This window comes from Rhamphochromis sp. 'chilingali' (genome assembly GCF_963969265.1).
Source record: "Rhamphochromis sp. 'chilingali' genome assembly, chromosome: 20".
Taxonomy (NCBI): Eukaryota; Metazoa; Chordata; class Actinopteri; order Cichliformes; family Cichlidae; genus Rhamphochromis; species Rhamphochromis sp. 'chilingali'.
The window spans coordinates 5588285-5604281 of NC_137947.1; the positions used below are offsets into that span (position 1 = coordinate 5588285).

The window sequence follows — 15997 nt, forward strand, 5'->3', positions numbered from 1 at the left end:
GTACACGCTCCTGCTGCAACATCCCGTTAGATGAATGCAGAATCAAAGGCTGGGATTAATCATTCTCTTTAGTACAAACTGTGAGACCACAATCACTGTCTCTACTCTCTCTCTCCCTCTCATACACACACATGCACACATGCAACCCTCCCCCTCGTCCCTGTATTGCCTCAGCTCTCTCAATCTGTAGCAGAATCCCATTTCACATTGAAATGCATGCCTCTTTACTGAGTGATTAAAATTTCAAAGAAAAGGGAGAAATGGAGACTGAAAGATAAAAAAAAAAGAGAGACAAGAAAAGGAAGAGAAAGAAAGAAGGAGATAGGATGAGACGGAGAGACAGAAGACGGCAGAAGCCGGGGGTAGAGGATGTGGGAGAAAAAGGAGGAAGGAGAAATTGTGTATGCTACAGTGAGCTGACAGTTTGCTGTGGTGCAGAGAGGCAGTGGCAAACAAGAATCACACACATGCATGCACACATGCAGTGACACACAAACATGCGTGAGCAAGATTACGATCTCAAACACACGGTCGCATCCTCTTCGCCCCCTCCACAGCAGACAAGTACACACACAAAACACACACATGCACGACTGTCGCGGAATGCGAGCTTTGATCTCAGATGCTCGCTCACGTTTTCAAAGCAAATGATATTCAATGAGCTCGTTACTGAGAAAACACATCCTTTCACACCAAGTCTTTTGGATCTTTTATTCTCTGACTTTGAGGTCTGAAAATGGGCCTCAGTCCAGATGGTCCAGAATGTTCTAGGATGGATTTAGGACCATGTTTCTGTTTGCAGTGGCTGGTTGCATTGCATTGCAAGTTCAGTGATACAGTGTTTGCAAAAGGCCGTCATAATATTTGACTATTCCTCTCTGTCTGCATGACAGTATGGAAACAAGCATACTCTGTAGGTTCAGGTGGAGACATTGATGCATTACTATATAAATTTGAGATTTAACACTGGTGTGCCTATGAAAAACCTTAGATGGCTCAGTCAGTGAGCTAAAAAGCTGCTGCCACACAGTCACACAACAGTGTCATCTGCATAGAAATTTAGTTAATTTTTTAGGAAAAGCTATTCTTGCCTGTACATATCCACACAACTCAATAACACCACCAGGTTACAACTTGCTAGCTATATAGCTAGCACTGAAACTAAATTTATCTGGCTTTCCTCACTAATTTATTATGTAAAGGCTGGCTGGCTAAGGGTGAGAAAGAAAGTGAAAAGAAGGAAAAGGGGAATTACAAGGTTGTCATTATTTCATAGATTCAATTTTGAATAGTTAAAATGAACCGATTGAGGCAGATACTAGCAGCTAGCAACTAGCATTGTGAGTTGCACTTCTGGTGACTCTTCTTTTGGCTCTTTTTTTGGTCTCCACCTACTTCATCATAAGCTGCCAAAATGCTCCACTTCATCTGACTGGCTTCACATACATCACTTAAAAAAACCTAAAAACAGTTACTGCAAATAAAAATAGGATAAGAAAGAGGATATCAAGAAGCTAATCAGCTGCTAGCTGCTGCTGCTAAAACAGCTGCTAAGAGAGCAGCTGAGGGAGATGCAGAAGGGAACACACTGACACCAGTGTTGCCAACTCCTCAGTAAGGAAAATTGCTATTGGTTGTCCTAAAAGTCGCTAGAAGTCGCTAAATGACGTCATCGCCTAATTTGCATAATTGGTCATGCTAATCTAATTGTAACCTATGTTGTTGGAGAGAGAAATAACATCGTGGAAGAGACATAAAGTGAGTAAAAAATGTCCTAAATGCATTTAGAGTTTATTTAGAACTACAAATTAAATTTCTTTTAGCAATTGTTGTTTTTTTAATGTCACAATTCCAACCCTGCTCCTTTACCCGGGCTTGGACCGGCAAAAGTGACGCGAAATAGGCACTCTGGTGGAGTTACTTTGTGTGTGTTTATAAGTAGTTTAAACCTTGTGATCCACAAAACAGCATAAGAGTAAAAGAAGAACTGACTGCATTACAGCTTGTTGATACGCACTTTCACGTCTTTTTTTAGCGACTTTTTTTAGAAGAAAAGTCACTCAGGGGTCTGAAAACTAGCTAAATATAGCGACAAAGTCGCCAAGTTGGCAACACTGACTGACACTAGAAAATCTTTCAGTATAAAGCTAATGCAAAAAAAAAAAAATTCACCAGTGCCCTGCTCATAACTTTATCTTTGTAATCCAACTTAGACCAGCTATCACTTTAGCTATAATGTTTTTAATGCTATTATGCACTTCATGATTATTGATTGGCTAATAGTTTGGGCTTAAGCAACTAGAGCCAGCCTATTCACATCGCTACTGTATGCCTCTCTCTCCACTAATCTGATGGCTTAGTTTCAATGTGTTACTGACTTGACAGTAAATTATTATTACAGGTAATAACAAATAATACATCTGGCAAACCTCGATTAATGGTTCATTTGTTCCTTTCAGGAAACTACCAACAAAAAGATATGTTTCCTTCTTTCTTTCCTTTTTTTCTGACTCAGTGTCTTGGTAGTGATCTGTAACAACAGTTTGGAAACAACAACGATGCTGCCTGCTCTATCCATATGACCTCATGGTTACCGGGGCGATGGGGATTCCTGGCGCAGAGAGTGATGTGATTGGCTGAGCCCGGAAAAGAGCTCTTAAATGGGTCAAAGCAGTCAAGTGTCTCTGCGAAGGAGGTGTGTGTGTCTAAGAGTGTGTGATTGTGCATCGAGACAGTGGGAGAACGCATGCGAGCTACCGACTGTACCTACAGCACAGATCAGTAAATCAGTTCTGTAATCAACAGTGTCTTTCCTGGATTTTCCCACTCTGTGTTTTTCTCCTTCTGTCAGGCTCTCGTGTCCTTCCTTCCTTTCGCTGTTTGATCAGTTTTGTTGTTTTTTTTCTTGTCTGCATTTCCTCTCCCTCCTGATCTATGGATGCACCCCATCTGTCTGCTCTGCGACCGTGGAGGCCAACACTGACCCCAAATGGCTGTACTCTGTAATGCTTGACTGGGCTTTGAGATAGAAAGAAAACACATCAGAAAGATGATGCAACATGCTTCCAAATTATTGTTAGTGTGAAATAATTGGCCTTGATAGTTAATGTTGTCAGTGTCAGATACAATAGAGCTTTTCCCACTGCTAATGAGCATGTTTTTTTTTTTTTTAGATGTTTTTGTGCCGGATGACTAGAATTATGTGAGTGAAATACTGTTAGGAAAGAAACTAGAGCTATGGGCTCATGCTGCAACCAACCTGCTTCAAATCAAACCGGATTCTAATTAAAAATCGTTCTTATCACTTTCTCATACTTATGATCTTGCGTACTTTGCCTACTACAATACTTTATCTATTAACTCTGGTATACTTTAAAAGTCTTGGTCGAATATGATTCTGCACAAAGGTGAAGAAATGGTTAGTAATACCAGCCCTGAAGCCAAAGGTCAAAGGTTCAAGCCCTTAAACCTGCAACATGTCCTTTCACATCACTACTTTCCTCCATGCCCAAAATGAGTTCACTTTAATTGTCAAAGTGTGTGTGCTTAGCGTAGCGGACAGGTGGGTTTATGTGTTAGGATGTCTTAGCTCAGCCAGGACAGCAGTGCTTAGGTCTGGGTCAGAGCTGCAGTGTTAAAAGGGTAAGGGTGTATGAGGGGCATCGGTACTGCAATGCAGACTTCCACTCTGGCACGTCTAAATAAGGCTTCAAGTGTGTGTGTGTGTGTGTGTGTGGTGTGTGCTTGGCCTTTTGTGTAGCGGAGCAGACACCCTATCCCTACGGAGAGGACTGGTGTTAGGATAGAACCTGGCTGCACCGCTCTCTGGAGCTCTCTTACACACACACTTAAAAAACAATCTACAAAGTGTTAGAAGTGCAGCGATCGATTGAATTATCCTCAGTCCACCAACATTTTCTGTTGCGTACGTGTGTGCATGTGTGTGTGTGGGATGGCATAGTAGGTTTTACTTGAAGTTGTCAGGGTGCTGGCCGAGGGCCAAAGTAAGGGTGTCCAGAGCATGACGGTGGTGTTTCTGGGAACTGAGCAGCAGGGTGAGCAGGTGGAGGGAGTGTAAGTCATCCCCACAGAGAGATAAAGCTGCCTGAAGGGGCTCCATAGCTGCTGATACCTGCCAGATAAACACCAAATTTGTCAAAAAGAAAAAGAAAAAAAACAAGTTTGTCAAAAAAAAACAAAAAAATATGCTTCAGTATTGATTCCATTGGCTTGCTTTTACCTGGCGTACGATGGCCAGCTGCAGAGCCAGGTACATGGCAATCTGCGCATCCTGAGGGTCCAGTGAACGAGCTCTGTAGAGGGAAGACAAATAGCTCAGTGAGGGTGGACTGTTGAACTGTGTGGCTCGCTTGCGTGGCTGAAACACGTGATAGAGAATGAAACAAGCCTGACTTACTTTTTCAAAGCATTTAGTGCCTTTTTGTTGAAGTCGTTTCGGTCTGTGGTCAGAGAAGCTGCAGGAAAAATGGGAAATTTACAATTTCAGATAAAAATAAAAGCTGATGATGGACTACGGTTCAAACAAGTTAAAACAAGAGTTGGAATCAGGGGCAGTTATATGAAGGCCTGTGTCTTGACAAGTAGCTTAGACAGTCCATCATTGTTGATGTTGACTAAACTATTTCCTATTAGCCAGAAATGAGACCTACCGTATTTTTCGGACTAATAAAGCGCACTTAAAATCCTTTAATTTTCTCAAAATCGACAGTGCGCCTTATAATCCGGTGCACCGCATGTATGAATTCTGGTTGTGCTTACTGGCCTTGAACCAATTTTATGTGGTACACGGCGCTCAAAAATCTGTTTTAGTCAAATAATGTTTTAGTACGACTTTGGTAAGCTACGAAGCCGCACCGCCTGATGGCTTGCCGGAGCATTACGGCTGCCGTAGTCAGGAGCCTCGAGGAGTAATCTGGGTCCAAAACTCCGTCATATTCAGGTCCCAAAGTCAAACAAACACTGCGGTACACTGAGAGTTAAAAACTGTCTAATTTCTTTCATCTTTAATAAAATGATCAGCGTTGCTGCTTAACCAGGTGTAACAATTAAGTTTAACATCCAGGCATCCATGAAACCGGAAATTCTGAAATTTTACGGAGTTAGCAGAAAGTTAGCTCGCTATTTTTTACCTTAATATAATATACCATGTTCTGACTGAGAGATTTCTGAAACATTAAAACTTACAGCTCTGCTATCACAATAAAAGTTAACGTGGCAGGATGCTGTAAACAGATCAAACTTCAGTCGGGAGAACAAATGAGATAATCCATCCACAATACGAGGTTAGTCATTAATATACAGCAACAACATGGGAATAGAGCAGCTGTGAGATAATTCTACATTAATGGATCAATGGTACAGAAGAGGAGGAAGCAAGAAGAATGAGTTGAGTAAAGTTTGACTTATCTGACTGTTTTGTTTCGCTTAATGCGCCTTATAATCCGGTTCGCCTTATGGTCAGAAAAATACGGTAAATTGTGTCCTATGGAACAGCTCAAATTCATCGCAAGGTTTTCTAGCTAGCTGCCTTCACCTACACTTCACTTACAGTTTTGCATTATGCTGACTGACGCTCAGGTTTTAGATTGCTCCAACGCTCCATTTCGTATGAGGTCAATGAGAGCAGATAATTCACTAAGCTCAGGGCAAAGCTCTGGCTATGGACATAGTTTCCCTACACTTGTTGCTTGGTTCCTTTTTTGGGGAGCAGTTTGAAAAAAGAGTACCAGGAAATAAACTTGTTTCAGAGAGTGGATGAACTGACAGGTTTTATAAAGGTCCAGTCTAATATAAGGCAAACATGAATTATTGAATCAGGCAATGCTACTCTCACAGACCCAGAATAAAAAGCCCCATAGACAGTAAGATCTAGTTAACACTTGTCGACTAAGCTATTTCCTGCTGGCAGTGGACACAATTTAAACTGTGTCCATTGGAAATCAAGTGAACCCAACATCAGCCCTGAACTCATTACAAGGTTCTGTAGCTGGCTGCCTTCTTCTTTGCATGACCACAAACTGCTGCTTTTCTCAGGGAATTCCAAACAAATGACCAGTGGTATTGTTTTTATTTTGGATAGGATGTTCTCCATATATTTCTTCAGATTGTGTGGTTAGATTTACCATCAGAGGCCTGCAGACTGCAGCAGAGTCCCAGAGCCAGGTAGGCTTTAGGCAGAAATTCTCCTGCTTCCTCCCCCATAGACACCACACTCTGGGACAGAGCCTCTGCCTCCTTGATCTGCATACACACATAAACACATTAACCTCTGAAGGATGTTAGCTGGGATGAATATGCGGCAGAGGGACGAGGAAAAACACCCAAGTTGAATCAATTTTTGGTGAAACAATAAGCTACATGGAGATTGGGCTGTTCGAAGCATCGCGCAGAACTGTCTCTTTGTCTTCGATCTCTTTGCGTAATCCCCAGCTGACTCTGTGATGTGGAGATCAGTGCTCTGTAGAAGCCATACCATCTGTTACAGTCGACTCAGTCGACTTCTTGTTCTTTTTGGGGCTTTTGTGGCTCTTTGAGACTCTGATTGCGAAGCTGGGATCAATCACATGCCTCCCTCATGGGTGAGCATGATGGATAAGACTGATAAAACTCATAAAAATAAAAAAAAATCTATATTTGCTGTGTGAATTGTGAGGTACTGTAAAGTGAGCTGAAAACTTTGCCAGTCTGTCCAGCAAAATGTGTCTGCGATGCAGTGGGGAGGGACGTGAGTTTAGTGCGAGGACAGTCCGGACAGATTTGCTTGAAGGACAGCGCAGAGTTTGCTGAAGGACACACACGCTCGCCCACACACACAGCAGTAGACTGCAGGCGGTGTGTGGCTGAGCCGAGCCGAGGTGCTCTGAGCTGAGGAAAAAGTGTGTCACTCCGTGTGAGGTATGGCTGGTGGCGGGCGGGCAGGTGGGTAGATGGGCGTGGGTGGAGGTGGGGGGGGGGTAATGCCTTTGACAGCACACCAGTGCAACAGCAAGCAAACTGCTCTGACACCCCCCCCCTCCGCTTCATGTCCTCCTCCTCCCTTCATCCTCCTCCTCTGTTCTCTCTCCCTTCCTCTGAATCCAGCCCTCGCTCTTTTAAAGCCTGCGCACAATAGACCAGCCGTTTACATGCGGACCCTGTCTGTGCATGTTTTAGGCAGATTATGATTTTGTTTTGTTTTTTCTCCTCCCCTTGAACAGTGTGGAGAAAGAACACGTCGCCATTGTCTGTGGAAAACCTTGAATCTGCAAAAAACTGCTCTTCAGGAATTTAGAAAAGCAGCTTTACGTGCAAGATCGAGAGTCCCACAGTTCATGGTGATGTCACTGGTTTGGGGGATTTCAGATATGTCTACAAGAAACCTACGAAAAACCACAGAAAAGAGCAAAAAATGTTAAAATACGTAACGTTGTTGGCTGCAGTAAATATCAGCCCAGACTGTCCAGTGGAGCTGATGGTGGATAACAGTGGCACATTTATGTAATGCCACACTGCACTACGACCATAGTGTCCCATTGTGATTACGGCTGTAAGCTCCTTAGTGTTTCCAGCCTGCCATGATCTCCAGCCACTGACAGATGTGCTCTCTCCATTTGCCTCTGTTAGCTCCACTTTTCTAATCTCTCTTTCTCTCTCCAACTCCCTCTCTCCCTCTACACTAAATAACACTGTTGATGTTATTTTCTCTTTCCTGCTGAGATCATGCACTGAAGGAGTATCCAAGCAGGCCCGGGATTCACAGTAGTAGTGTGTAACTGCCTGACTGACCCCAGCATTAATCCCAAATATCAGGGGTCTCGAACTCCAGGCCTCGAGGGGCCGGTGTCCTGCAGTTTTAGATCTCACCCTGGGTCAACACACCTGAATCAAATGATTAGTTCATTAACAGGCCTTCAAGACATGTTGAGGAGGTAACTTAGCCATTTAAATCTGCTGTGTTGGATCAAGGACACATCTAAAACCTGCAGGCCACCGGCCCTCGAGGTCTGGAGTTCGAGACCCCTGCCAAATATTAAGGACCCGGTGATGTCGTCTTACAACTTTTGATCAGCACATTAGATGCACTATGCAATTCTGTGACTCGATTTTATGTTATATTCTTGTAAGTACTAGCCAAAGCTGACCATGTGCAAGAAAACTGCTTCCATGGGAATTAAGAAGGTAAGCAGCAGCCAGGTGGTGCTAATCAAATGCACCTGATGAACTAATCATCAGCAAGTATGAGCATCTCTTAACACAAAGCTAAATGTTCCCAAGAAGGAAAGAAACTGCAAAAATCCCAGCAGCTACATCTCAGACTCTACAGACCTCAGCCAGCATGTTAAATGTTAAAATTCATGACAGTACAATTAGAAAAAGACTGAAGAAGTATGGCTAGTTGGAAGGTCTGCCAATTGGGTCGAGTGATGTTTTTGTGACAAAGCTAGAGCTCTGCAGCAAAAAAACTAACCACAAAAAGTCATTTTATCCCAATAATCTTAGTTTTATAATTGTTAAAAAAGCAAAGCTGTTCTGTTTTCCAACTACTTAAATCTTTTAGTAGCACTAAACCATGGGCTGTTTCAAGCATCTGACTGAGGGTGTAAAAATGTTTTTAACTGACACCCACAAAGCAGTGGAAAACTATAAAATGATATCAAATGGCTTCCAGCTTGTAATTCCCACTTTCCAAAATGGCATTAAGAAACGTCAGTTAAGGACAACTGTGAAAAGAAAGGCAAGCTCTGGAAGAACAAATTTACATGGCTGCTGGGTAGAAAGGCAACGTAAAACCCCCATATGACTGCAAATTAGCTAAAAGAAGGTTTAACTGACATGAGCGTGGTAGTGCACCATTTCACAACGCAGCTCTGACGCACAAACAAGAAACGCAAGCTCAAGTTTTCCGACTAGTCCCTACAGATTCCGGATGTGAACATCAGTAAAAATTTGGGAGGAGATCTTAAAAAGGCTGTGGTTGCAAGTCAGGTTCAAAATGTCATGATCCTGGGCCATGTTGGCCCAGTATTCTTAGTTCTCATGTATATTTGTATTCAGTTCCCTGTTTAGGCTCTGTTTCCTGAGTTGCCCTGTTGTGTTGTTCCCTGAGTGCTTTCCCTTTGTGACTCTCACCCCCTGTGTGCCCCTCTGTGTATTCATGAGCCCTCGTCCCCTTTCGTGTTTATTCCGTGTCTCCCCTGCCCGTTATGTTGGTGTTCTACTCGTGCTCTCTCTCCTCCTGTCTGAACCTCTGTACTTCCTGTTTCACCTCTCCCGTCAGTGTTGTGTTCACTCCTGCCATGTCTCGTGATTATTATCAGTGTCACCTGTGTTCCCCGTGTGCTCCCACTCCGCTCGTTAACCCTTGGTGTATTTATGTCTGCGTCTCCCTCAGTTCTGTGTCGCGTTCTCCCTCATGCTGCGTGGATTTCCCTGTGTTCCTTGGTGAGCTTTATGTTAGTTTTTCCCCAGTCTAGTTTTGTATCGCCTATCATCTTCTGTTAAGCAATAAAGCTGCCTTTTGAGTTCATCCCTTGAGTCCGTGAGTTTTTGCGATTGGGTCCTCATCCTGCCTGCCACACAGCCGTATCATGACACAAAATCTCTCTCTAAATACGTGTGAACTTGATCTTCCATTTCTGAAGTTTAAAATAAAGCAACGGTACACTAAGATTTGTTTCCTGCACGTTGTTTCATTTTAAAACTAATGAACTACGTCATTTGCTTGTGGCGTCCCACACTTTTGCATACTGTTTTGCAGGCTGGTTGTGTGACAAGCCTTTTACGCTGTCAGCATCTCTGTCAGTTATGAGCGTTCACATTATCAAGAAATAACACTCAATCACGCTAGCTGCTCCTTGCCTTGAGCTAAATGCTAATACCAGACTGCTAATATACTTACCGTGACAGTGCTGACATGCAGATGTTACCAGATGTAAAGTAAATGTTAAGCTTTGAGGGCAGATGCAGGGGTGCGTGCATGACTTCATTGAAAAGAGCTAATTAGTATGTATCAATGTAATTGCTAAATCCGTTTTAAGAAGAAGAGACGTGAAAGTCGTCATGTGGCAAACAGGGCTGCTTCATTATGGCAAAAATAATAATCAGTTATTTTGGTGAATATAGAAACCTTGATTTTTAAGATCTCCACCGTGCTTGACATGTGATATGAGGTGTTGTTGGCCAAACGTGGCGCTGTGTATCATGGCTAAACATGATCTAGACCAGGGATGTCCAACTCCAGTCCTACAGAGCTACTGTCCTGCAGCTTTTAGATGCATCTTTGTTCTGTCACACCTGAATCAAATGAATAGCTTGTTACCAGGCCTTTTCCTAACTTGATGGCATGCTGAAGAGGTAATCCAATCATTTGATTCAGCTGTGTTGGAGTAAAGATGCATCTAAAAGCTGCAGGACAGTATTTCTCTAGGATTGGAGTTGGACACTTCTGTTCCAGACGTTGTGTGGTTTGTCCAGATGCAACACAAAGCTGAGCAGTGCTGCCATGTCTTTCTCACTTCCAAGCAAGCCATACTTTTTCAATCTTTTTCCAATTTTACTCATGAACTTTAACATTGTAACTGTAGAGTTTATGATGTTTATGGTTGAAATTTCTCTGCAGATTCCTCCTTGGTATTGAGTTAACACACACCTGAATGGTCAAAACCATCAATTGCTGCTAATTACCCTTTTAATTCCTATGGGTCCAATATGGTTGTACTTGGTTTTTCACTTAGTTTGCTGCTTTTGAATTTTGCATTGGTTTTGATAATCAAATAATAGCATTGTGTATGTCATGTTTTACTTTTATTACCATGTGTAGATGTGATTTGCAAAACAAAAAGTTCAAAAAGTAGGACCGAAATGAGAGAACAGTCAATGTAACAATAAATCAGTCATACTTTGTGTTTCATTAATGCAAATTTCTTTTGATGTTTATATTGGAAATCCTGGACACAGGATGTATGAGGATATATTTGCTATTCTGCATCTCTGTGTCACTTCTTTATAGTTAATGGCATAATTTCCAGCACACTGCAAAACAGACAAGGAAAACAGCTCCACCTACAGAAATGTGTGTATATATATATATATAGTAAATTTACACCACAACATGTGTGCCTGGGAAATTTAGTCCAAACATCGAAGCGAAAGTCAAACAACTTAAACATTTTTTAAAAATATAATAATTATGATTATATAACTGGCAAGTCTTACAGATCTGCCCCTAAAAGTACATGTCATGCCAACAAAGGAAATCATCAGCATTCTAATCAAAGCATTTTTCAACCATTTTTTTTAAGTTCTCTTTCCTTTATTTAAGCATTGAATAGATTTTTCTATCAACTGATCAGAAGCATAGACATCTGTTAAGTAAAGTACAGGCTCTTGGTAAATGCATTGAGGAAATTAATGACTGGTTGTGCCACAATTTTCTCCAGCTAAACAAAAACAAAACTGAGGTAATAGTCTTTGGTGCCAAAGAAAAACGATTACAGGTCACCAGAGAACTTCAATCTATACACCTAAAAACCACAAACCAGGTGAGATATTTGGGTGTAGTGATGGATGCAGACCTAAACTTAGAAAAACACATTAAGACAATAACAAAATCAGCTTACTATCACCTCAAGAATATATCAAGGATAAAAGATCTGATGTCTCAACAGGACCTGGAAAAACTAGTCCATGCATTCATTTTTAGTAGGCTTGATTACTGTAACAGCATCTTTACAGGTCTACCTAAAAAATCAGTCAGACAGCTACAGCTCATTCAGAACTCTGCTGCTCGAGTCCTCACTAAGACCAAAAAAGTGGACCACATCAGTCCAGCTCTGAGGTCTTTACACTGGCTGCCTGTCCGTCAGAGGATAGACTTTAAATTTCTGATGCTGGTCTATAAAGCTCTGAATGGTTTAGGACCAAAATACATCAGTGACCTCCTGACCCAGTATGAACCTTCCAGATCCCTCAGGTCATCTGGATCCGGTCTTTTATCAGTTCCCAGAGTCAGAACCAGACACGGAGAAGCTGCATTCAGCTTTTATGCTCCTTATATCTGGAACAAACTCCCAGAAAGCCTCAGATCAGCTGAAACACTCAGTTTATTTAAATCCAGGTTGAAGACTCACCTGTTCTCAGCTGCATTTAAATAAAGCACCAAATCCACACTTTTAAGCTTAAATTTCAAAACTTATATTTTAACTACTGATTTTATCTAGTGTTCTGATTTTATCTGTTTTGATTTTATATACTGTTTTTTTTTGTTTATTTGTTTTTTAAATAAATTTTAAATCATGCTTTTTATTTGTTTTTGTTTTTAATGTCTCTGTAAAGCACTTTGAATCACCTTGTTGTTGAATTGTGCTATATATATATATATATATATATATATATATATATATATATATATATATATATATATATATATATATAACTTGCCTTGCCTAAAGCTCTTTGCCTGAATGAGCTGCAGACCAATCATGCTTCCGCAAGTAGCAGCTGCATAAAGCCAAATTAGCCAGAAATTATTTGAAAGTATTTAAGTTGAAGTTTTTCCCCCTTTTTTGCAAGTAGATGTTACGTGTGTAATTACCCAATGCAGCTGATCAATGCAGACTTTAGCAGCCAACAAGGGCAACGAAGGGTCTTTTGGTCTCATCCTGGCACACTCTTTAAATACAGATACAGCACCAACCCCCTGAAACGCACACACACATACACGGAAATGTCAATGACAAATTGTGATTAATGAGCAAACAGCAGCCACTTATCATTCAGCCACAGATGACATGGATCGCTTTTGAGCGACTGTATCAAACATACATTAACTGTCCTCACACAGTCCTAATAGACCCATTTAGACACATGGTCACTTAATACATGTAGGTCAATCATTAATGGACCACGTGCACGTGCACATGCGTGAGCACATGTGCGCGTGCACGCCCGCGGGCCCTAAATAGAAGCAGATCTGACAACACTGAGGCGGTCCCTCTCCTTCTAGGGAGCAGCCTATTTCTAGATCTCACCATTGATCTGCTGTCACTTTATCATGCAATCCACATCAATTTTTCTGTCACACGCATGGCTCTGTGCGCACACACACGCAGACACAGACACTTAGAGACTGAAAGAGCACTGTGAGGTATTCTGAGGACTCCCATTTAAAAAATGTGCCTTTTTAAGATTACATTTCATTACCATGAATACCTAGATAGATAGAATAGATAGAAGATAGCTATCTCCTTTGGGTGTGATGTGGTGTTTGATTTAAACGGAGAAATGAGCTCACTTTCCGGGCGGCCATGAGTGACAGGCCCAACTGGTGCCACAGGTGAAACTCGTTGAATGAAAACTTCATGGCTCGTTCCAGACACTGCGAGGAGAAAAACAAATACACAAACATGTTTAAGTTATGAAACTTTGTACAAGTAGAGTGCGCCGATAAGAGTGGATGGTTCGGTGTGGACATTAAGCTTTTTGTTTTCCTTTACAGTCACAAAGCTGAATGGCCAGTGTTCGTAGTCACATTCCTCTCGCTCAAAATCGATTGTCAGTCAGCGCTCACCACCCACTCTGTGCTGTTTCAGTACATAATGATGTGAGTGATGTGTGTGTGGACAAGCACAGGATGGCGTGGAGCGCCGCTCAGTCAGATGTTGTCAGTCATGCAGAAGCGAGCTACATCAAGAAAAAAGGTCTGCCAAGTAGTAGGATTAAAAAATGTGCACTTATTAGAAAGGTTGCACACAAAGTAACATGCAGACAAAGATGCCATGCTGAATAGAGCAAAGGCACACAATACCAACCTCTGTAGGATTTAATTGAATAAGAGAGTGTGGAATATGTAGCTAATTGTAGTCGTGAATGGGCTCTGTATTTTCTAACATGAACTGAAGCGTGTAAGAAATGTAATGGTTCACTGCAGGTCTTTATGAAGCTATATGAAGCTGCAACTGTCTCTGCTGCTACTGGCAGTATTGCTGACCCTTGTTAACCCAGCTAAATCAGGCCCCAAACCATTACAAATCCCTACTTAACCTCTGTTTAGAAGGGTTAATATATAGAGCTCGAAGTAAGCTTCAGCCAAATTGTAATAACAGAGGTTAAAAGATACAAGTGCGTTAAGTCGCCTACTGTACAGTACTTTGAGCTGCACCATATATAACTGTTGTATCAACTGGACTAAATGCTTACAGTTTTGCACTATTAACAAACAATGGAATGACAATTAGCCCTGTGATAGACGTGTCAGCTGAGACATATGTGTTTAAGAAAATTGATGGAATTAATTTAATTAGATATTATTAATTGATAACTTTTTCTAAAAACTGGTTCAAGAACCACCCATGAACAGTGTTTGCAAGGATGCCACTTGTTTTAAGGATATAGTAAGTAATTTTCTGAATTATGTAACGGAAAAAAATAAAATTGTGTTCATTCATTAGTGTGAAATTATGTCTTCCAACAGCAACTTCCAACCACTTACGTAACTACACCTTATAAATATCACAAATAGCTTTTAAATCTTTTAAACTATAATGACCATCTAATAAATGCACAGCTATGTTTTCATCATCGTTTTTTCATTATGTCTTCCTCCACTTCCACTTCATCCTCTTCCTCCTCACTTCAACCCACCACATGAAATTAACCTTATGCCTGAAGTCAGGGAACATGCAAAAACATTACTATTTATTCCCGATATCGTTGCAGTTACTCCTAGATATTGTCAGGCTGGCTAAACAAGAAACAACAGTTGGTTAAAAGCTAACAATATGCAGGCTAATATTAGGCTTGAGTATCCTAAAAATCGCTTGATTACATTCCCACATCGTATGAGTTTATTTACTAAACATCACTAAGAGTCCAACAATGTTCAATTAACTTCAAAGAAAGTTTCACTAACAGCGGCTAACAACAGCTAAAACAGCAGCTAAAACAGTGGCTAACAGCGGCTAAAACAGCAGCTAACAGCAGCTAAAACAGCGGCTAAAACAGCAGCTCTTACTGACAGAAAAGTTCAGGATATCCTCAGTAACTCTCTTTAGCATCGCTGTCATCAGACAGTCATATTTAAAAGTGGGATAAACAGCGGTCTAACAACAGACACTCACTATAGATGAATGATGACTAAAGTTGTTTGGATTACAGCAACCACCAGAATTATGCACTTGAACTGGGAGGGGTAAGAAAACCGAATTCAGCTGATTGCAGTCTTCAAGCTTCTATCGGTGAGATTTTACACGGTGTACCTTTAAAGAGTGCACAAGTAGGCAGGTGGGGGGTGGGAGGTTTAAATTATACAACATTGATTCTGGAAACTACAGTTCATGTTTGGTTTCATAATCAGGCCAAAACTACATGACTGGGTTAATGACAATGTTTGGGTGGGTTAAGGTAAAATTTGACAAGCTGACTATCACATAGAGACACCTTACAGGTGAGAAACCAGCTGTGTCGACTAAAGGGCAGCATTTGAAGCCCTGAGACTGACCAAACATCTATCCATCTGTCCATCCAGACATCCTGTTAACTAGAGAGATGGACCCTATCCCAGCTGACTTTGGGTGAGAGGGTGGGGTACTCCCAGGTCACTAGTCCATCCCAGTGGGTATAATTCATAAAATGATTATTTCCTGTTTGAAAAACTGACATAAATAAACATAAATTATGACATCACCAGTGATTAGTGTGAATTATTAATTACTAGAGTTTAAATTTTAAAAATAAAATTTACTAAAGTTTAATTAAGTTTATTAGCAATAGTCCTTTTAAAGTTTTTCAGTCAGGTGCTTATGTTATAATGAAAGTGTTTCTGCTACTACTCACAGTGGACATTAGGAGACATAACAGTGCTGTAAGCAGGAAAAACACGTTAGACCTTATATAAAACTAAGATGGAGCTGCGGCACATACAGTGGGGCAAAAAAGTATTTAGTCAGCCACCGATTGTGCAAGTTCCCCCACTTAAAATGATGACAGAGGTCAGTAATTT

General features: G+C 41.2%; 1 protein-coding gene across 1 annotated transcript in view; it reads right to left on the bottom strand.

Annotated features, from left to right (window-relative positions):
• The window catches only part of ttc7a (tetratricopeptide repeat domain 7A), a 68001-nt gene that overhangs the window by 34862 nt on the left and 17142 nt on the right, over positions 1-15997 (bottom strand). Inside the window, exons 10-15 of the mRNA XM_080869563.1 lie at positions 13292-13375; positions 12593-12697; positions 6144-6261; positions 4418-4475; positions 4241-4313; positions 3972-4132 (exon numbers count right to left, since the gene is read on the bottom strand). Of these exons, the coding sequence (XP_080725689.1) occupies positions 3972-4132; positions 4241-4313; positions 4418-4475; positions 6144-6261; positions 12593-12697; positions 13292-13375 (599 nt within the window). The remainder of the gene's footprint in view (positions 1-3971; positions 4133-4240; positions 4314-4417; positions 4476-6143; positions 6262-12592; positions 12698-13291; positions 13376-15997) is intronic.